This window comes from Ochotona princeps, chromosome 5, assembly GCF_030435755.1.
Source record: "Ochotona princeps isolate mOchPri1 chromosome 5, mOchPri1.hap1, whole genome shotgun sequence".
NCBI classification, from domain to species: domain Eukaryota; kingdom Metazoa; phylum Chordata; class Mammalia; order Lagomorpha; family Ochotonidae; genus Ochotona; species Ochotona princeps.
Genome location: NC_080836.1, coordinates 45,940,652 through 45,964,649, shown reverse-complemented (window position 1 = coordinate 45,964,649; position 23,998 = coordinate 45,940,652). Strand labels below are relative to the sequence as shown.

Here is a 23,998-nt window from a genome sequence, read left to right as displayed (position 1 = left end):
AAGATATATTTACCCTAATTTGACCATTACATATGTATACATGTATCAAAACCTCATACAGTATCCCATAAACATGCACACATTTTATATATCAGTTACAATATCTTAAGAATATAAAAAAGGTACCCTTAGCTTTGCGGGTAATCACTGGATAGGTGTGAATTGCCTCACAAGTATTCCAGGCTAGCATTCAATGGTACTGTCCTTTTTTCTATGAACAGAAGCTGAGCCCTTCACAGCAGAGTCAAAGAATAGGCAAAACCAGATAATTCAATCTTTTTCAGCATTTTTACCTTGGGAAAACTACAGTAGAGCCATGAGGACACTACCATAAACTTTGGCATTGAAAGATTTGATATACAAAAAATATTTATGGAAGACTATTTAATAGAAATATATACAGAGTGATCTCAAAAGTTATAAAGATTAAGGGATGAGTGGTAAAATTAGAATTTTAATCTGTATTTTGTAAATTGGTCAAAATTTTTGCGTAGGACTACCTGGTTATGTTGGCAAGTTGGAGCTTTAAAGACAGCAGGGGTAATAGTAAATTATATCCTTATAGTTGCTTCACAGTTAGAGCTAAAACATATAAATGGTTAATACAAATACGTTTAAACAAATCAAGAAAAAATATTCATGCATGCAAAACCTTCAAATAAATCACATGTCCAATTTATTAATTTCTTTATCTTATTTTGTTTTTCAGACTTTTATAGTATTGAATAAAGGGAAGGCAATTTTTCGATTCAGTGCCACCTCTGCCTTGTATATTTTAACTCCACTAAATCCTGTTAGGAAAATTGCTATTAAGATTTTGGTACATTCATATCCTTTTCATGTGAATTGCCTAAATGTTACTTTAATGATTGATTTTAAAATTTTTCTTTCTGGAATTTTAAAAAGTATTTTTCTTGTATCTATCTGAAAACTATCCTTAATATTCAAATTTTATTTAGCTTAGTAGTAACATTATGTGTTAAATTTGCTTGTTATCATTGGTTTTCTGCTATCTATGACAAGATTATGCTCAATGACTTTTTTGTTCTATAAGTAAAAGTACAAGTATGATAATGATATGTAAATGACATACATTGTATAGTAGGAACAAGCAACAATCTGTGTCACACTTTCATTTACCTCCAGAGGATCATGCATAACCATTACTGAAGGATGACAGTCTCTTGTGATTAGTATTATAATCTGAATGATCAAATGATCCACTTCTTTTGCCTTCATTGGTTCTGCATTGCCAGCAGCTGAATCTATCTTTGCTTGTATTTTACTTTTTTTTTCTATTTTTTTCTCCCTCCTTCACCTTTCCTTCTTCAGCAAATATTTATCAGACTGCTTCTATCTGCCTATGTAGCTGGCTGACAATATTTATCCAAAAGTCATTGAATATAAAACTATTTGCAAAAATAATCAAAAAGTTCATGTGAAAATTCACAATTAGATGGGTTTCAAGAAAATTCTCAAGAATTGATATAACAGAAAGGTGAGCCAGGACTCGAAGATGGGCATTTTATATCAGCTGGCCAAAAGCTGTCTTATTTATTAAAACAGGGGTTATCCTAGAGATAAAGTAAATTGAATTGACATTTTGATGTGCATTTTAATTCTGAAATTATGCTTTTTTCATGATTGATTTATTTGAAAGGTAAAGTTATGGAAAGTTACTCTTGGGGCTACACAGAAAAAAATGGGGGGAGGGGAGGTATGAGAAATAAGGAGAGAGAGAATGGGAAAGTAACAGAAAAAGCTCCTCCATCCACTAGTTTATTTACTCTAAGGACTCAGCAGTTGGAGCTCGGCCAGGCTGAAACCTGGAGTGAGAAACTAGGTCTCCCATGTGGACAGCAGGAAATTGGTACTCAGTACTTGAACTATGATCTGCTGCTTCCAAATGCAATAGTAGAAAGTTTAATCAGAAGCAGAGTACTCACGGCTCAAACCAGGCACTCTGGTGCATTATGAGTGTCACAAGTAGTAGCAGCTTAGTACCTTGTGCTACAATGTTCACCCCGTGTATATTTTAAAATATAATTCCTACCTCAGAATAACCATAATTTATTTTTATGATGAAGTCTGGACTGAAATCCTGAGAGAAATCATTGCAGCTAACTCTCAGCAGGGCTTCACAATGGTTTTCACCTGTTCAGACATGCTGGGGACTAGATTCAAGAAAAAGGCAGGAGGCTCATTTATCTAAAGTGAAATAAAAAGAAAGTATTATGATCTAGTCAGAAGAAAATTCCATCTTCTTTCATTATGTTGTAAATTATAAAGGCATGAGCTACCTCTCAGTCTGAACGAATGTAATCTTTGAGTACAACAGGCTAAACAATCTCAGATATTTTATGTTGTATCTGCTAAACTTTTCTGTCATGTTTTAAATTATATCTGAAATACAACTTCCACATGTATGTCATATGAGATGGTTAAAGAATGGTGAGTTTCCTTCTATTAATATTTTTGCACAGCGGCTTAGAATGCAGAACAATTCCCATTTCCTTCAAATGCAAATCTCATTCTGTTAAATTAGATTTTATGAGTGTATATTTTGAAATGAAAGAAGAGTACACCAGAACTGTATGAAAAGCTTATGTTTCTATGATTATCATTGTTTTAGAATAAATAAGATTAATTTTTACAGTCAACTTGTGGTTGATTTTATGATTGGATCGTTTGCAAATGGCCACAAAATCATACTGACGTGTATTCCTTGACTATAATTTACTTTATTCAGCATGCTTATCATGTGCACTATTTTGACCAACTGCGTGTTTATGACTTTGAGTAACCCTCCCGACTGGACAAAGAATGTAGAGTAAGTAGGAATAACTTCTCAGGATGAATTCTCTGTCATTTTCTTGTGATTATGACTTACGATTTCCTCATTTTAAAATCAGACTAAATACTTCTTTCTAAGAGGTTCATTCCATTACACATAAAAAAAGACTAAGGAGATTGGGGGACTGGCATTTTTATCTCTGAGGTAACTATTTGTTCCAACAAATTTATGATACTATCTGTTCAAACTGGATTATAACCAGCTACATGCCGCTTAATCACTTATGATTTAGCAACTTAATCATTTATTCTAAGAGATAAGGTAATAAAAAAATAAGCATTTTATATAAAATATAATGATCATTTGAGTATTTGATGAATTAAACTTTTTCTACTTTAGTATGCTGTTATCACATTCTGGCAAAATGCATTTAGATGCTTAGCTCTATATTATTGTGGTTGGCATCTTGATTGTGTATTTTTATATTTAGGTACTGAAATAAGATATGTTTTAGATATCTAAGTTATATCTATGCATGTAGGTAATTTAGACATAACAGATGTGTCCTGGAAAAGAAATAAGACATCTTCTGCAAAACCATGCTTAAAAAATAAAGTGCTGGGCCTGGCACAGTAGTCTACTAGCTAAAGTCCTTGCTTTACATGCACCAGGGTCCCATATGGGCGTCGATTCTAATCCTGGTGGCCCCACTTCCATCCAGCTCCCTGCTTGTGGCTTGGGATCTGCACCCACATCGCATGGGAGACCCGTGTGGGAAACCCAGAAGAAGCTCCTCGCTCCAGGCTTCGGATTGACTCAGTTCTGGCCTTTGTGGCCACTTGGGCAATGAATCATAGGACAGAAGATCTTCCTCTCTGTCAATCCTCCTCTCTGTATATCTGATTTTGCAATAATAATAAATAAATCTTATTTAAAAATAAACTGCTTAAGAAGAAGATACTTGGGGAAAATCCAAGTATCTATGAAACTGTGTCACATAATGCAATGTAATTAATGAATTTAAAATAAAATTAAAAAAAAAAAAAACAAAGAAGAAGACTTGATTAAAGGCAGATCACCCAAAATTCATGAAACTCTATTACCAGCACACTAAAACAAATGGTAACAATCCCAATAATAATTGTAATTGCTCAACTAAATCTCGTGTGCCGTTTATACGTCAAAATCACAGCCACTGAGTCCCTAGCAGTGTCAGACTCTGGCCCTTTTCTCTGTTAAGATGGAGATTTGGGGCATTTGTATGATGCCATCAAAGCAAAATGTTTGAGTATTTTAACACAGGAGAAAAGGTCAAACACAGCACTTTTTGAGGCATTAATACAGTCCACATTTGTACTGAAAGAAGAAGAAACTTTCTCTTTTTTTTTCCTTTAAAATCTTAGGTATGTTGCTGGAGTTTTAGTTTTAATGTGAGAAACAAATGCCCTTCATTTCAAATTATCTGGGGAAATTTTCAAGAAAAATACACAATTTCTCCATCACAACAACATTATTTCCTTACTTGTCAGTCAGTTGAGTCAAATCTACATACTTTGTAAAGACTCAGAAGATATTTAGGTTGTATTTGTGTAGAGGATGACACGAGGATCACATAGTTGGTGAAGTTAAAAAATCTAGTATTTCCTCAATTCTTACATTTTTAAAAGTAGAAAATATTAAAACACACACTTCACCTTATTATTTGTATGTTGGAACATTCCAAGGAGGATATATTGCAACATTCTAAACTTTCAGTCATTTAATATGTTTAAAAATTTAAAAGACAGTAGCTGGAAAATGTTCCCTGGAAATTCTTGGAGCATAGAATGCATTAGTATGTTGAGGAAGGCCATTTTGCTGAATGCTCAGATTCCGTTTAAAATTTTTAAGTTAACAAAATTGACAAACCTATATAAAACTATTATGAGTTTTTCCTAACATAAATAATTAAAGTGCTTGGATATGTATGATGTTCACTTATTTGCATAACATAATTAAAAGATAGGCAAAGGGAGTAATTGAAAATGTAAGTCTCTCTTTTCAAAGAAACACATTATAAAAATGACCTTAACTTTACAAAAGTCTTAACCTGGATCTTCCAGGTGGAGATTTCTACACAGGTTTTCATGATCCATTTTGTCTGGTAACTTGACAAAACAACCAGACAACAGCAAAATAGTAGTGAATACTGCCAAAAAGGCCGGAATCCCTTACATAGAGAAAAAATTCAGCTAAAAAAATGAAAATACAAGCCACTATCAGCAGAAAAAATTTAAAAAAAACCTCTGTACAAACATGCAGTAGGCATAAAATGCCCTGAGGAACAGATCATATAGTAACAGGAATATTATGTAAGGCTGCGCATTTCCACAGACACCATAATTACAGGAAGAAAACTGTGACATGGATAGAAGTGACAGCATAATCAGGAGCCTACTGGGACAGAGCCAAGGAAGATTAAGCTGCCCAGTTCCCATTGACCTGTCCAATCTGTTAGGCTTTAGGCCTCTCCTCCTTGGACAGCTACCAATGATTCTGTACACTCCCGATAGAGCCTACACAGATTGTCCAGAACAGGAATAGAAGACACAAATCATGTTTCTATAACTCTAGGGACAGCAAAGAATTCTTTAGGCATAGAGAACATAAGGCATTAACTGCTGATATAATGAGCAGAACATACCAGTCAGGTGGCTCTAAGGCCTTTTGAAAGGAAATGTTATGGCAACAATGTATAATGCAAAATATCCAAATTTAATCATCAATGAGCTTAAACCTAGCATTGGAAAGTATGTCTCTTCCTATTACATAGCTACTTCATAAGATGCTAATTATTGTTATTCCATGTGAAATCAATTTGAGTTGTTGCAATAGAAAAACAAGAAAGAAAATACCTAAGAAAAATTTCCTCTGTTTTCTTTGAGGCAGTCTCACATGAGATAAATTTTTACACAAAGTGGATCAAAAATAACTACCCTAACGTTTTTCACAGATAAACGACTGGAGGCTGGAAAATAAATTAACTTTTTGTGCCTTGGGTTAAGAACTCCAAAAAAATAGATACTTTTAGAGCACACAATGTTAAAAACAAGTACTCTTAACTATTTTTGGAAGAAACAGAAATAAGTTATATTGTCAACATTGAAAGAAAATAGGGTAGGAATATCCTACATTAAAACGCCTTCTAACCATTTTGAGGCTAACCTTCTAATTTCTGATTTGGTCCAACTGCATAGGGAATAAATTATAAAAATGATTCAAGTATTTCATTTATCCTTCAACTTTAGTTATTGTGTAAACCAGCACATAAAATATGAGGGAAGTAAAACATGTGTTAGAGATAGTAAAAAGAAGTGGAGGAGAGAGAGAAAGGGAGAGAGGAGTAGGGAGAGAATTAGCTTTATAACTCTATAAGTGAATATTAAGAATAAAAATACAGTATGTTTTTACATTAAATATGTAGATTAACTTTTAAATGAATTTGATGGTTAAAAAATTTGAATGAATATTTCATTACAAAGAAATAAATCCAAGCTTTGTTACATTTAGAACATACGGTACAATGAAGGACTTAAAATGCACAAATGTATTATGAAATGTGAATTTTGGCTCATTTCAGTTGTCGAAATGATAATGTTCTTGACATATTGTTTTAAATTAAGTTCCCTTGTCCCTTTGTATTTTCATATTTCATATTTTAAAGATTTATTTTTTTATTGGAAAGTCAGATATACAGAGAGGAGAGACAGAGAGGAAGATCTTTGATCCAATGATTCACTTCTCAAGTGGCCACAATGGCTGGAACTGTGCCAGTCTGAAGCCAGGACCCTCTCCCAGGTCTCCCACGTGGGTGCAGGGTCCCAAGGCTTTGGGCCGTCCTTGACTGCCTTCCCAGGCCATAAGAAGGAAGCTGGATGGGAAGTGGATGCACAGGGATTAGAACCAGTGGCCATGTGGGATTCTGGCACGTGCAAGTCGACTTTAGCCACCAGGCCACCGCGCTGAGCCCGGCTTAAATTATATTTCTATTAGACACTGACATTCTACAATTTCAAGGTTGGAATAATTTTTGTGGGATACTTGAAACTAATATTACTCATAAAATACATGCATCTTGTAGATGAAGACAATTATTTAAAAACTAGTAGTACTTTAACAAGAACAGATTCTTAAATGATATATTTCCACATTAATTTGGATTTATAAGACTAATTTAGCTGATACACTTTCAAGTAAGCAGAAATAGTTAATGTATTAAAAGCCACAAAAGAATAGGATTTGTTGTGTTTGGTAATATCCATTTCAAATGTCAATGAAATCATTGATTCTGGCATGTGTCCTTCTCCTAGGTATACATTCACTGGAATCTACACCTTTGAGTCACTTATAAAAATCTTAGCAAGAGGTTTTTGTTTAGAAGATTTTACATTCCTTCGTGATCCATGGAACTGGCTGGATTTCAGTGTCATTGTGATGGCGTGAGTAATTTTGAAAATTTGATAAGCTCAAAGAAGTTAGAACAGTCTCAGCATGAACCAGGAGACTGTGACATGTTTTAAATGCAGAAGAAATGAAGTTTCCTGTTGTTAGTCAAACCATAGGCCGCACACATTTTGACAATACATATACAAGATAAGCATGTCCGATAAATGACCAAGAAATGGAATTACTTTCCTATCTTATAGCCTTTCTCTTTACCAAAATGAAGTCACTTATTGACTAAAATTTGAAATAGTGTTTTTTGACTAGTTTTCCAAATAGGTGTGCACATCTTAGTATAAATTGCACTAAAGGAAAGCAACAAATTTGTATTCCTTAAAAGCAACTGACAGCATATGGTGCCCTGAGATCCAAAGCAATCCATTTGCAAAACACAAGGGGCTCTATGTGCCAAATCCAGCATAAATTCTTTTTTTACTAAAAGCATTGTGGAAGCTATCAGTAACTCTGATTTAATTCTGCAGGTATGTAACAGAATTTGTAAGCCTAGGCAATGTTTCAGCTCTTCGAACTTTCAGAGTCTTGAGAGCTCTGAAAACTATTTCTGTAATCCCAGGTAAGAAGACACTGGTGTAAGGCGGTAGGCCCCTTCTCTCTCCAACTTTTCTTGTGTGTTATTGTGTTTGTGTGTGAATCCCCTATTACAGATATGTGACAGAGTTTGTGGACTTGGGCAATGTCTCAGCGTTGAGAACATTCAGAGTTCTCCGAGCACTGAAAACAATTTCAGTCATTCCAGGTGAGAGCTAGGTTAAACACAGAGGCTGACTCTCAACAGACTTGAACTGCAGTGATGTTGAGACTAAAAGCATTGGCCTTGTGGCTTGTTACTGGTGTTCATTACAGTCAACAATGTCAAATGATGTTCCAGGGTCAGTTCAGTTTCTGAAACCTAAAACTTGCATTTATTTATAAAGTCAGCCTTTGAGTTTAACAGAAAATTGCATGAAACACCTATGAGAAATACTAGTTGTGCTGTTCTGTTCTCTTTCTTTCTGTTCCACTTCCATTGCATTTATGACATAAAAAAGCTTTTTTTTTTTTAGATTTTATCTTGGATAGACCTTTGTTGCCATGACTTTGCTATTGGAATTTATCTTAGACTGCTTTTAAACATGAATCCTCTTCATTTAAGCGAGAAAATATTGTTGACCAGCATGTATTTGGTGTGGCATTTTTATTACATTAAAATTTTCGCCTCTAAGTCACTATGACCTAGAGACGAGTGAAAAGAACAGGTTGGAGAGAAGTAGCCTCGTGAACAAAAGCTGAAATGAAAAATAACTGCAAATTAGTCTGTACCTGTTCATGGTAGCGCATAAACCAAGCAAACAAAAACTTCCTAACTCAACTTTCATATTGAAACTACAGGAAGCACACAGTTCAAATATTAATCTCTTCTTCCTGTATCCCCCAGGCTGCCTGGCCATCTGTAAAGCTAGCAACTATAAAGCTTTTAGTATCTCTGGAGTCAAGTGAGCATTTGGGGGAGCCTAGAGCTATGTGTGACTGGTAAGTGCCGGCACTGTTCCTCAACTAACCCACAGTTCTCTCTCCTCAGGATTAAAGACCATAGTGGGGGCCCTGATCCAGTCGGTGAAGAAGCTCTCTGACGTCATGATCCTGACTGTGTTCTGTCTGAGCGTGTTTGCTCTAATAGGGCTGCAGCTGTTCATGGGCAACCTGAGGAACAAGTGTTTGCAGTGGCCCCCAAGCGATTCTGCCTTTGAAACCAACACCACTTCCTACTTGAATAGCACAATGGATTCAAATGGAACATTTGTTAATGTAACAATGAACACATTTGACTGGAAGGATTACATAGGAGATGACAGTAAGAACTATTGCCATATTATGTTGATCTTAGTGTTCTGAATGAGACTTCAGCTATAAATAGTTGAGGCTCTGTGTGTGAGGCCAACTTCGCAAATACAGTTTACTGATTTTTCTTTGGAAAACATCGGAGATCAAACTTACTCATACCTGATGTGAATTGTATTAACATGAAGCTAAATAGTCTTTTTTACATCAACAGGTCACTTTTATGTTTTGGAAGGACAGAATGATCCTTTACTCTGTGGAAATGGCTCTGATGCTGGGTGAGACACACATTTTTGAAAAGAAAATACAGTACAATTTGCAAGTTTAAAAAGTATGTAGTGCAAACTGTAAGTGTAGCTTTACACATTGAAATTAAACAGTGGTGTTGCCTACCTGGGACCATGCTTCAGCAGCCTTACCAGATTGCTACTGACCCTAAACTCATTCAAGAAAATTATCACTTTGAGTAAATCATTCCATTGCTCCAAAAATTGCCCAAGTAAGAAATATCTAAATTAATGCTCCAATCTGTGAAAATTCGTAGTCTGTGTTTTCTGTTAACCTATCAAAGCTGTGGTAGAAATACAATGAAGGAAACAAAATGGGCTTATTTGTACTGGTACTGGTGTGTACTGACAGAATGGGACTCATTGAGGCTGGAAATATTCAAATTATAACTGGGATGTATCTTATTTCTAAAAAAGATCCAGTGCATAGCATCATCTTCAGAGTGGAAGCCCACCTGGTGAACTGCTTTGTAAAGCTCATAAAATAACGTAGATCCCTGTGTGCACAGAAGCTAGCAGGCATGCCTGAGTATGGCCAGGCTTAGTTCATAGTTCACTTTGATCACATTCCTCAGTGAGATTTATAATATATAATATATAGTCATCCCAATGGTATGGTCATTTATATAAAAAAAAACAAGAGAGGTACTTTTTTTTTTAAATCAAAGGAATAGCAAGAGTGAGTCTTAGGCCATAGAACTTTTTTTTTGAACATGATAGCTTTTATTTAATATATGTATTTTTATTAATTACATTGCATTATGTGACACAGTTTCATAGGCTCTGGGAATCCACCAACCCCTCCCTGTACCCTCCCCCCATGGTGGATTCCTCCACCTTATTGCTGTATTACATTTCAAATTCAGTCAAGAGTCTTTCATTGCAAGAGTATACCAAGCATAGAGTCCAGCATCTTATTGTCCAGGTAAATTCAACAGTTTCTTGGAAAGACCATCTCTGGTCTAAAGGTAGAGCTGGCAGAATATCATCCCAACCAATTTAAAGCCACAACATAACATCAATGCCAATATACAACATTATGGAATTAATTGACATGGTATTGAGTAACCAATATGCTAAAAAAAAATGCATGTTCTTAACCACATCCTGTGATTACTTCATTGACATTTCAAATTTCGTTTATACACAGAACTGGCTGCTATACACCTTAAAATGGCTATAGGGTATATTCAGCTGTCTCCTGTCTATTTTCATTTTAGTATTTAGCAGTTTATAGTGTTGAAGCATAATTTTTACTGAACTTGGCAGCTTTTAGGATAGTCTAAACAGGCTTATAACTCTAACAAGGCATATGTCAACAATTGAGGTGCAGAACAGTTTTAGGAGTGGTGTGTAGAGAAATCTTCAATACCTTAGTGAGGAGTAATTAATCTTTGTGTCCTACCTAGTAAGGTATGTGTGAGTCCATGCTATTTCCAGGCTACAGAACTTAAACATATTTAAAGTCATTCTGAAAATTTGTGTGGTATTGAAATGTAAGAATGTTGATGAAAATATACACCAGGCATATTAATGGACATTTTTCCTGATTTCAGAAGTGTGTAGCAGGGACCCAGTGACCTGGACCTTTACCAAAGGTTCCTGGGCCTGCACTGTAGTCAGTAGGCAAAGCCAGGTGTGGAACCTACACATTCCAGTGCAGGATGCAGGGGGTCAAAACTGGCATCCTAATCTCTGCTCATCGCTAAATAGCATTTAATTTCCACTCTGAGCAATCATTTAAAGTGTTTCCAAAAATGAAGACAAGAAAATTTGTTATAGACTCGGGTTTCAGCATTCCTACAAGTCCAAATCCAGTGGAAATTTCTATAATTTCTGTGTTGACCCTAGCTTTTTTTCCATTTCTTCCAGCCAGTGCCCAGAAGGATACATCTGTGTGAAGGCTGGTCAAAACCCCAACTACGGCTACACAAGCTTTGACACCTTCAGCTGGGCTTTCTTGTCTCTGTTTCGACTCATGACTCAAGATTACTGGGAAAACCTTTATCAGTTGGTAAGGTCCAAATTAACAGGCACAGGGTCTAAATTTTATAAATACATATGCAATGACAAGTACAGATACTTGTAACACTGTAGAATATAGAGAAGGGTTCATTATAAAGTAGTTGTGTCTTGAATCCCAGTAGCTTATTTCATCAGTATGTGAAGAGGCTTCAAATAACTATGGAAAAATGGAATTACCACTACCTTCTCGAAGCCTCCTGTTGATGTAAACACACACACATACACATACAAGAGAGCACTTTTTACATGAAAGACATATAAGTGCCAGGACCCGTGGAGGATTCAAGGAATGCTCACAACTTCAGGGACTTTGCAGTTTGGTTATAGACATTATAAACAACATGTGAAAAGAAAAAAAGAATTAATTTCAAATGAAAGACAAGCAAGCCCCACTAACAACATAATTTTATTGCTTGTAATATTGTCTTGCTTTATGAACCCTAATAAAAACACTTTATTGACCACAAGTTTATATTCAATGAGCACTAATATTATTTCTATATCAAATAACATTACAATAAAGCTTCAGATGACATCATTTTGTGCATATTTGTGTACTTGTGCATTTTTAACATCAACACAAAATCAATTTTGGTCAAAATTGAATACTAAAAAATTGATGGTTTGCTGGCTATGGTAATGAATCTTTACTTGAGGACACTGTGCCAAAATACTAATGAAGTTATCCATTTTTCCCCTAGACCTTACGTGCTGCTGGAAAAACATACATGATATTTTTTGTGCTGGTCATTTTCTTGGGCTCTTTTTACTTGGTGAATCTGATCCTGGCTGTGGTGGCCATGGCCTATGAGGAACAGAATCAGGCCACCCTGGAAGAGGCTGAACAGAAAGAAGCTGAATTTCAGCAGATGCTCGAACAGCTTAAAAAACAACAGGAGGAAGCCCAGGTACTATGTGATAGGAAGCACAGCTTTATGATTTTATTTTTATTTTTTAAGTAAGAATATTTTCATACCATAAAGTTTAAATTGCACCTGGGGCTTCACTTTGTATATGAAATTCCCATGAGGAATATAAAAATCACTCAAGCCTGAAATTGTTTCTGAAGTTCATGGGAGAATGAGAATAAAAGATACATTTATTTTAGTGCGAAAGTCCATGCATCATTTTTTCATCTAATTTATTTCCATGACCTGGCTTTTCAGGACATATTACACACTGTGAAGAAATTAAATAGCACATAGAGAAGACATTAGCAATAGGTGAATAGGTACTTACCTCATGGAAATTGAATTTCATAAATACACATACACTGACAGGTAGAGATACATACAGAGGAAGGTTCATTATAAACCAGCTCTGCCGACATTCCAGCAGCTCTTTCATTAGTACATGAAGAGGCTGCAGGTAATCATGGAAAACGGAATTATCAGACAATGCAAAATTAGGAGGAATTTCATTTTTAGTTTAATTTTGAAAGGCACAATTTTCTATTACTGGTGTTCCACCTTAATTCAACTTCTGAGATTTTATTCTGAAATTAGTTAAGCTCAAATGTGAAGAGAGCTTTAGACATACCTTCACTTAACTATTCTGTGGGAGAAAAATGCAGGAAGGCACCTGACATTAGATGCCAAATTTAGATTGTTGTTAATATTAACAGAGTATCTGAATAGGGAATAAGGTGAATGGGGCATTCCTGTCTTGAGGCAGAAATACAGACACGGTGGTGAATTTTAAAAAATCCTGTTTATGGAAATATCTCTCAGTATATTACTAGTTTTTTCATTTCTCTGGGAATAGTTCTAAAAGCAAAAATGTTTAATTTTTGTAAATTATAGTTTATTAAGTAATTTGGGGCTTTTAAAAGTTGTGATTTTGGTGTCACATTTAAGTAATTTTTTGCCAAACCAACACCAGATATTTATTACTGCTTCCTCCCTCCGCCCCATGCCCAAAAGAGCTACAGTTTCGTGTGTGGCATTGAGGTCAATTGATCATTTAAAGTGCATTTTTATGTAAGAAGCATATTATGTGTAGAGACTGTTTTTTAATGCAGGTATTGATTATTCTGGTACTAATTATTGAGCAAAATGTCTTTTCTGCACTATCCCTTTGCCTACAACCCTTTGTGAGAAATTCAGTGCCTGGGTTCAATTCTATCCGCTTATCATGTCTCTTTATGCCAATACAAGTGTCTTTATTACTAAAGACCTATTATAATTCTTGAAGTCAGAAAGTAGATGCTCTTCAACTTTGCTTCTTTAATCAGTTATTTTGGCAATTCTAAATCATTTGTAGTTCATATAAATTATAAACAAGTTTATTGACCTTAGAGTGATTTTTCCTATGTCTTCAAGTTTGTGATCTTTACTAATTTTACTCTTTATCATGGATCGTATAATGTAGTATTTTTACTTTTCTGACAGTCTTAAGTTGAAATCAAGACACTTTCAATTTCACTTTGTTGGATGCTAGATGCTTTTTATTCCCATGGTAATGCTACTTCATTTAAAAGCAGTTTCATACTTTTGCTTTTTCTAAATGTTTAAGACTTTGTAAGTAGGATCAGAGTATCATTTAGTCTAGGGTTTAGATTTCCCCACTCAGAAAATAAGGATTCATCCAAAACTTCTACTCAAATACCTTCATTTAAAATAAAACACATGCTAACAAAGCTGGGAGGAATAAGTACCATCTGTCACATTCTGGGTGTTGGGTGATAGGCCCTCCAGCCCTCCACTGCTGGTAGTTCCCCAACACCCACAATGGGGAATCTCAGTGGGGAGTCTCCAGCATTATCCTTGATCAGCTCTCTGCTCTGCCACTTGAAGTTCCCTATTCTGTTAGCTTCTCCTCTTCCAATATTGGAATCTACAGAAATATACTTTTTCTGTCACTCAGCTAGGAATTGTAAAGCTTTAAACTAAGAAAACCAGGGACCCTGCTTTCTTTCTAGTCTGATTCATGTGTCTGAAGATATCCTGACCACATGCCTCATGCCTTAAATGGCAATATTTCATGAATTTTCTCAGTTTAGTTGTTCAGAAGTAAGTAAGCAAGCAAGCAAGCAAATGAGCACTACTAATCCCTGCTAATGTATCTTGACCAGAAACAGAAGTATAAGAATTTTTTTGAAATATTTTAAAATATTGACTTTATTGAAAGCATTTTGGCCTATTTTAATAATAGTAATATATTCTGAATTTGTAGGTTTGGATCTTAAGTCTTTAATATTCTGATTTTATTTTTTTTAGAAAAATAGGCTAATAGCAGTAAGATATATAGTTGCTAAACTCAACTGCAGACAGAATTTGCTGAATATGCGGGCTTTGCTTTTTTCATATTACCATTGCATGCCAAGTTGTAATATTACGCTTTGTTGGTTTTATCAGGAAAATTAAAAGCAAATTTTTAGTGATTCTTGTGATGCTTGTGATGTTTGGAAGTCTTATAAACACGTCCTTGTTTTTATCAGAAAGTTCTAGTCAATTTCTGTCATTTCAGAGCTTTATTTCATATTACTATTGAAGCGCTTTTGCAAGATAAATTTTATAATGAAAGGGTTTTCTTATAAGTGTTAAATAAATGCTGTATAAATACTATTTATAAATTGCATTATATTTTAAAGTTTCAGATTATTCAAGTATTATTTTAGAATTTAATGAAGTAAGGCTACATAATAGATAATATAGTATAAGATTAGGTTTATTTTCATCTAATCCCTAGAGTAAAAAATGGCATGGCAGCAATTAAAAGATTACAAACTTTTTGAAATTAAGTTTACTGTGTCTAATTAAAAAAACTTTAAAATTTGATTACCTACTCTATGATTAGGTCAGCTAGAAAAAAACATCTGTTCTAGTCAATATTCATGGATAAATCATCATGATTTGATCAGCATTAACTTCATATGTGAAAGATTAGTATTTGTCCAAGGAAATGCTTTATATTATTGATTGGGATAGTATGGTACCAAACAGATTTTGCCTGTTGCCAACCAGGTATATAGTCAACATTGAAGCAGAAAGGGAAGAAAGAGAGATGGGAAGAGAAACAGAGAAAGGCAGAGAGAAAATGACAATAGATGATTGATAGATAGATAGATAGACAGATAGATAACAGACTTGTAAGATTATTTTGTTACAGTATAACTTTAGTCTTTCCAACTTCATGTGATTTCAAAAATTACTAACTAGCCATTGGTTTTTATGAAGCTAAGTATCAACTACATTCTTATTTATTTTCCTTTTTTTAAAAATTTGTTTATTCTTTATTGGAAAGTTATATTTACAGAGAGAAGGAGAGATGGAGAGAAAGATATTCCATTCACTGAGTCACTCTCCAAGTGGCCATCATGGCTGGAGTTGAGCTGATCCAAAGCCAGAAGCCAGTAGCTTCCTCTAGGTCTCCCACATGGGTGCAAGGTCCCAAGGCTTTGGGCCGTCCTCAACTGCTTTAACAGGCCACAGGCAGGGAGCTGGATGGGTAGCAAAGCAGCCGGGGTATGAACCAGCACCCATATGGGATCCTGGCACATGTAAGACAAGGACTTTAGCCACAGGGCTATTAGGCTATTGTGCCATGCCTTATTTATTATTTTTTTAAGGTCCTCCTAGTACTAGTCATTGGATAGGTATGAAAAATCACATATACAGCTCAAATAATCTCACCATTTTTCCATTCTAATTGTAGATCTATATCCATTGACTAACTTTCTCCATTCTTCAGTCTCTCATAATTCTCTAAAGCTTGTGGTAACTACCATTCTATCTCAGATTCTGTGAGATAAATTTTTACGTATAAGAAAGAAAATTAATTAATGCTTTTATATTTCAAATGCATAAAGTATAAGAATTATATTATTAAAGTCACAGAGATAGTAAGGTCCAGAGTCAATGTATAGCCACATGGAATGTTACTCCTTGTGTAAATAAGAAGTACAAAATTGTTGGTTACCAGCAGAATTCAGCAAATAGCTCTATTACCCAAAGTAAGCAAGGATATTGACAGTGTCACAGAGCTGGGTATAAACAGGTATGCCGGCCTGAGAGATGATAGGAAACATCTGCCTGTGAGGGTAGTGGCAAATCACTGGAAATGGAACAAGTGAGAGATTTGAGTTGATGAGTGACACAGAAAATGTGGTGTGTCAGAGGTTCCCTTCATTGCTTCAGAAATGATTGTTTTTCCTGACTTATTTGTACTATTACGCAGGATAGGGAAATCATGTCTTACACAAAACAAATTGTGGAAGTGATTTAAATGAACATGAGTTTGGGAATTATGGTAAGATAATATCACCATCACTTTCATTGTTTCTAGAGACAAACAAGTCAATCAGTGATTTGCACTCTGTGTTTTGCAATACTGTCTGCATATTCAAATAAGAATTAAGGACTATATCCCCATAAAATGGGGGTAATTGTACATTCATTCATTCAACAAAGAGCATACATAGCCTCCCTCATGAATATCAAATATAGATAATACACAGTAAAATGAATAAATACAGTGAAAAAGGAAGCCTATTTCTGAAGCTACATAACATGTACCAAACCTTACATTTGTGTTTCTGTAAAAAATGTATTGCCCAATTCAAATATCAATATTACATTTTTTTGCATTGCCTAACATGAATTCAATAATATGTTTAGATTGTAGTTATGTTTCTGAGGTCATGTTAATTCTAGAGATTTTCTAGCTCTGCACATTTAGTTTGAAATCTTTTGAAAATTTTTATTTTAATTGAGATGAGGTCAAAAAATGGAATCTGTTAAGAATTTTCATCTTCTCAGAATGCGAGAAACAATACAAAGTTTTGTCATGGCTTCCTAAAATAACTTTATCTTCATCCACTCTTAAAATGTTGCATAGAATATTTTGACACATAGTCTTTTTTCTGAGATTTTAGAAAGTTAGGGCTAAATATTGTAGTTCTTGCCTCTCTATTGTCTTAGAAAACTGACAGAAAGTGTCCTTTTAAAGTGTCGCTTCATCAAATGTTTACAGTGTCCTGTTTCTTTCAAGTGACATCCTAGGCAACGCCCAAAGAAACACTGAAAACATTTCTAGCTTGTAGTCAGTAAGAAAGATTATAAACAACAGCACACAACAAAGCTATTTATATTTAGTAATCACATAAAGAAAAATGTAATTAATAGCATTGTAACTTAGCTGTGTCCTCTTCTTTTATCATATTTAAAAATAGGAAAACATTTAATGAAAACTTGGCTCTGATATGTACTATATTGTTGTTTCACATCCTAGTCAACATATGAAACATGGCTAAATAAGTTATATGCCCAAAATGATGTCCAGCCATATGAAAATATAAAACATTTGCCAGATTTCTACTTGGCCTTGTTTTCAATAATGGGTATAGAAATCCAGCAGGCTTAAGAATAATTAGCACTGAAACATATAAAGAAAATAAGTTCACATTATCTTGAATGATTATTTCATTTATTTATGTTGTTACATAAATAAATTGTTATTTGTAACTACTTTATAAGCATAAAAATTTGCAAACTACAAGTGCTCTGGAATACATTTGATAAGATGTAATTTAGGTGAAGGACAATAAACCAGTCAGTAGATTCCACTACGTCCTGAAATATTTGGAGTTTGGTCCTGAATTTAGAGGAAAACTATTTCACTCAGTTGATCACAATTGTACCCAGGAGGAACAATGCAATTGTGAGAGCAGTTGTCTCTTGAACTGAAGTTTATACCCAACTAAGGTGTTTTGGTTTTTTTTCCCCAGAAGAAAGTGAGAGAAACAGTGTAGGAAACACACTAAATCAGACTTTCCTTGCTGAGTTCGTAGCCTCATACGTTACTTTGTAGTATTTAAAATGTATTAAGTAAACTGTTGTGATAAAACAGAATAAGAGGCTAAAAGACACTGTCTTCACATTTAGTCCATGGTCTAAAATGGCAACAATGTGGTGTAGTCATGGATTTCTAGGTTGTATGTTCCAAAGAGTGACTGGTTTTGTTAAAACAGGCAGTAGCAGCGGCCTCTGCAGCTTCAAGAGATTTCAGTGGAATAGGCGGGCTAGGAGAGCTCTTGGAAAGCTCCTCAGAAGCATCGAAATTAAGCTCCAAAAGTGCTAAGGAGTGGAGGAACCGCAGGAAGAAACGAAGACAGAGGGATCACTTGGAAGGGAACAGCAAAGGAGAAGGCGACAGGTTTCCCAAATCTGAATCTGAAGATAGTGTCAAAAGAAGAAGCTTCCTTTTCTCTATGGACGGGAACCGGCTGACTGGTGACAAGGAATTCTGCTCACCCCATCAGGTATGCTTTTATATTAAGAGTTCTGGCCATTCTTGTTATTGCTATTTTTAATTACTACATTTTTTGTTCTGGTATATTTTCAAATAATATATGATTATATAGGGGACTGGAAACATTTAATACAGTTTTTTTGAACTTTCACAATCACCTTTAAAAGGAATTTTCACTAAACAAATAATGACTTTTAAATTTGGGGGTACCACCTATCAAAAATTTCAATGAGACTGTTACATTTTGGGACCTCAGGTACGCCTATCTTCTGGATGCAACTTCTGCTTTTCTCAGCTGATGTTGGCTTATAACATGTGCCTTTTGGAATTTTTGCCTTTGACAGGGGATACAAGAAATGCACTGGAGTGAATGTCCATCACGTTGGCAAGGGGTCATTGCAGGTTACAGTATAATTCATGGGTTAAATGTTCTTCACAAGACAATATTGAAAACAATTTTTATGTCTGATGTAATGCCAGTTATCCAGATTTTTGGCATAGTTTCAAGTCAGATTGGAATAGTTTTTAGTTTTTGTGCTAATCAAGTTTTTGGTTGTATAACATAAAGAGTAAATAGATGCAAAATATTTGGTAAGTACAGTTTTGGCTTTGAACACTCACTTGGTTTCCTTATAATTCCATATCTTTTGAAATACATAAAATCTTCTAATTATGTTAATCTGAGTCAAAATTTTATCCTAAATATTAATACTCCAAGGAATACCTTGTAGAATTAATTTTTATGTAGAATTAATTTTAAGAAACTGTAAATCAAACAAGGAGTATGATTCTTTATGAAGAAAAATTTTTTTCTAGAAAAGTATCATTGAGGAACACAAAATTTGGCATACTACAGCGTTAGCTCTTGGTTCTGAGCAAAGGGAAGATGTACCTTAACCATTATATTCCTTAATATTATCAACTTTAACGTTATTAACCTTAATATTCCTATACTCTAGGTAGTACTTTATAATTTATATTGAAGAAATAAATAAGAATCTTTAAGAAACCATATTAATAATATATAATGCATCCTCATATTAGGACAAAATAAATATACATAAACAGATTGAACTACTACTATCTTATGTACTGCAATTGTATTTGTTCATAATATAAATAAAGTATAACCCTAGCCCTAACCCTAACTTTTGAATTTGGGGGTACTGGGCCCGGCGCTGTGGCTTAGCAGCTAAAGTTCTCGTCCTGAATGTGCTGGGATCCCATATGTGCGCCGGTTCTAATCCCGGCTGCTTCACTTCCCATCCAGCTCCCTGATTGTGGCTTGGGATGACAGTTAAGGATGGCCCAAAGCCTTGGGACCCTGCACCCGCGTGGGAGACCTGGAAGAGGTTCCTGGCTCCTGGCTTCAGATTGGTGCAGCACTGACTGTTGCGGTCACTTGGGGAGTGAATCATCGTATGGATCATCTCTCCTCCTCTATGTATATCTGACTTTCCAACAAAAATAAATAAATCTTTAAAAAATTTGGGGTACCACCTATCACATTTTTTGATGAGACAGTTTTACATTTTGGGACCTCAGGTATGCCCATCTTCTGATGACTGCTGCTTTTTTCAGTATTAGCAAGTTCAGAATTAATTTGAAGTCTGTAGGGAATATCAGATAATCAGACCAGATTCCAGCTAAAGAGTCGCCTTTATACTTTGGGTTTCTTAGGCAAAACAAGAGTCATCAGGATTCAGTTTTTTTGATGGGATAAATATATGATTAATTTAACAAGAGCTTGTATTTGCTACTTCAAAGTAGCTCTGTGACCCTAATCAAATTACTTCTAGATTGCAGGATTTCTGTAAAATGAGATAGTAATTTCTATTTCAGACAGCAGTGGAAGATTAAACCATATATAGAGGGCCTGTGCAGTAGCCTAATGGCTAAAATCCTCATGTTGCATGCACCCGGGATCCGTTGTGGGTGCCAGCAGCCCTGCTACCCATCCAGCTCCCCACTTGTGGCCTGGAAAAGCAGTAGACCCAGCCCAAAGCCTTGGGACCCTGCACCAATGTGGGAGACCTGAAAGAGAGGCTCCTGGCTCCTGGCTTCAGATCGGCTCAGCTCCAACTGTTGTGGCCACTTGGGAAGTGAATCATCAGACAGAAGATCTCCCTCTCTGTTTCTCCTCCTCTCTGTATATCTGACTTTGCAATAAAAATAAATAAATCTTTTTTTTAAAAAGCCATAGATAGAGACCTATGCAACAGAATAACTCTGAAAATTGTTGAATGAAACCCAAATGAAGAAACCAAAATATTTAATAGTTAATTCACAAATGCATATGCGTAAAAATCATTAAATTAATATATTTGCATGTTTATGAAAATGGTATCATTTCTTCTATTTATCATCATTGTTCTCAAGTAAGAACCCATAGGTTAGATCCTTCAGTCCTTCAACAGATGTTTACTACTTCCCAATGAACAGAAAAGACTCACTTCACCTACTTCATGAGGAAACAAGGAGCAGATATTAAACAAAAGTTAGTGTAGGCTATGTTGGGCAGTCAGTTCTTTGGATACAAACAAAGAAGAAAAATGGAAACAAGTATCATAATTAGAGGTAACATTATTAACAGTTAAAGAACTAACTGTTTATGAGAAATTTGGGCAGAGATTCCTAGGAGACAACAAAAGAGCCTATCTTAGGGAAAAGCACTCCAACTGAGAAGGAAAATGCCAGGTCTGATGTTGTTGCATGGAAGAAATACTGAAGTAGCCCCAGGAGTGGGAGATGCTGAGGATCAGAGAGGCACCAGAGCAAGGCAGATGACATCCAAAGCTTTAATACTAAAAACAGAATCCATATATATATGTGTGTGTATAGAATACAGACTTTCTGTTACTTTCATTTGTAGATTGAGATATAGCTGGACAGGTGAGACACAGGTGGTAGGTCTCTATACTATATAATACTATATACTAAATACTATAATGAAAATAGACATGAGACAGCTGAATAGTAATTTATAGCCATTTTAAGGTGTATAGAACCTGGTTGTATATAAACTAATAATTGAAATGTCAATGTAGACGTCACAGGATGTGGTTCAGAACTTGCATTCTTTTTTTTTTCTCTTTTAACATATTGGTTACTCAATACCATGTCAACTAATTCCATAACGTTATAAATTGTTACTGATGTAATGTCGGGGCTTTTAATTGATCGGGATGATACTCTGCTGGCTCTACCTTCAGACCAGAGATGGTCTCCCCAAGAAACCATTTAACTTATCTGGACAATAAGATGCTGGACATTATGCTTGGTAGATGCTTGCAGTGAAAGAATCTCAACTGAATTTGAACTGTGGTAATGCAACAAGGTGGAGGAATCCACCACGGCGGGGAGGGTTGGGGAGGGGTGGTGGGGAATCCCAGTACCTATACAACTGTGTCACATAATGCAATGTAATCAATAAAAATAAATAAATAAATAAAAAGAATACAGAAAGAAAAAAGTATTTAAAAAATTCATTAGCATTGAATTTACATATCCTAATAATGATACACAGAGGACATTAAAACAACCCATAAATGGAAATACGCCAGTTCTTGTTCTGAAACAGAAAAGAATGATTTTTAAGAGAAAACGAATTAGATAATGTGGGAACAGGAAGCATAGAATGGATAGGGCATACAGCTCAAACAAGAACATCTTCTGAAAATGCCAAGGTACAGAGGCCATAAATTATGGATACACTGTTTTCTACTAACATAAATTTTAAATGTTTCTTTATTGTATTTTTCATTATTTAAATAAATAATACACATTCATAGTTCTAAATGGAAAAGTAGGAGCAAGTCTATAATGAAAATTGAATGTCTCCTAAGATTTTGTCTAGTTTGTTTGGATAGAAGCAATTTATTTTGAATAAAAAAATTTTATGGCCACAACCAAGTGTAATTGTAGGAGATATTGAGAATATACACATTTCTTACTTTAAATGCTGTTGGAGCACCCATCTCCAACAAATACTCACTTTATTGTTTGCACTGGGACAACATGATATCCCTGTATCTTCCTCCATCTTGACATTCCTCACCCACTCTGGTTCTGTGACCTGCAACAGGCAGAACTGTGTTATCCAGACATAACATTTTTCTGGTTTCCCTTTTCAGTACTAAAAATTAGTGGAGACAGGGTTCATATGTCTCTTCTTATAATGGATTTTCTTTTTTACTCAAAAAAGTGAGATTTATATTTTAGCATGATTGAAGTAAAGAAAGATAAAGCCTTTCAGTCTTAAAACATAGAATTTTGTTTTCCCTGGAAGAAGGCTAGCTACCGCTGTGGGTATTCCCTTCCCTCTACAGCATCTTCTAGTGTGTTATTTCTGATTTATTTTCTCAGAATGCTATTTTTGTTATCTTCTTTTTTGGTCTCTGTTGCCTTGAGAGCTGTGTTCACACTCATTATTATATTTTCCAGAGAGTGAATAGAAGTTTCAAATAAACTCAAAGATCTGGAATGCCTGTGCAATACCTTGGCATAAAAACATGCAAATTAAAGGCATATACCAAATACCTTCTGGATGTAAATCCATACATCATACTTCCAACCAATATCACCTGGGGTGATATTTTATTCCTAAAGATAGTTCAAGAATATAGGCACAGTAAAATGACTATCTCAAACCATCTTAGGGATTGGAAAAAAAAAAAAAAACAAGTTTCAGTCTGAGTGTAGAATGAGATCAATGTCCATCATACTCACCTGAAATCTGTATTAAAAATTCAAATTACTGGATCCTTTCTTTCACTGACTTAGTGTTCTATTGTCTTACCAGAGTAACTGAGACCTTTTTCAGGAAAGAGATTTATTTTGGTTCATATCCCTGGAGATTCACAATCTCCAATGGGAGACTCCTCTCTGTTTAATTGATGGTGATCATTTTCTTGCTGCCAGTGCCCTGGAGCAGCAGTATTCATCACATGGTAAAAAAGAGTACATGCATGCCTGCCTCTATCTCTCCCCTGATAAAACCACCAAGATTCAGTCATTGGGATTCCACTTTAGTGACTTAATCCAATCTAATCATTCCCCAAAGGCCTCATGTCTAAACAGAATAAACAGATTTTTTTTAAAATTTATTTATTTATTATTTTTAATTCATTAATTACATTGTATTATGTGACACAGTTTCATAGGTACTGGGATTCTCCCCACCCCTCCCTAAACCCTCCCACCATGGTGGATTCCTCCACCTTGTTGCATAACCACAGATCAAGTTCAGGTGAGATTCCCCCATTGCAAGCATATACCAAACATAGAGTCCAGCATCTTATTGTCCAGTCAAGTTCAACGG

General features: G+C 35.1%; 1 protein-coding gene across 6 annotated transcripts in view; it reads left to right on the top strand.

Annotated features, from left to right (window-relative positions):
• SCN3A (sodium voltage-gated channel alpha subunit 3) overlaps positions 1–23,998 on the top strand; it is a 93,281-nt gene that overhangs the window by 16,247 nt on the left and 53,036 nt on the right. For 3 of the 6 annotated variants that reach the window (XM_058664573.1, XM_058664572.1, XM_058664570.1), the window contains exons 3-11: positions 710–828; positions 2,741–2,830; positions 7,144–7,272; positions 7,942–8,033; positions 8,856–9,128; positions 9,330–9,393; positions 11,275–11,416; positions 12,129–12,335; positions 18,398–18,688. In XM_058664573.1, coding sequence (XP_058520556.1) covers positions 710–828; positions 2,741–2,830; positions 7,144–7,272; positions 7,942–8,033; positions 8,856–9,128; positions 9,330–9,393; positions 11,275–11,416; positions 12,129–12,335; positions 18,398–18,688 — 1,407 coding nt within the window. Of the gene's footprint in view, positions 1–709; positions 829–2,740; positions 2,831–7,143; positions 7,273–7,758; positions 7,851–7,941; positions 8,034–8,855; positions 9,129–9,329; positions 9,394–11,274; positions 11,417–12,128; positions 12,336–18,397; positions 18,689–23,998 lie in introns of those variants that run through there. The other 3 variants (XM_058664574.1, XM_058664571.1, XM_058664575.1) reach the window with 2 other exon arrangements.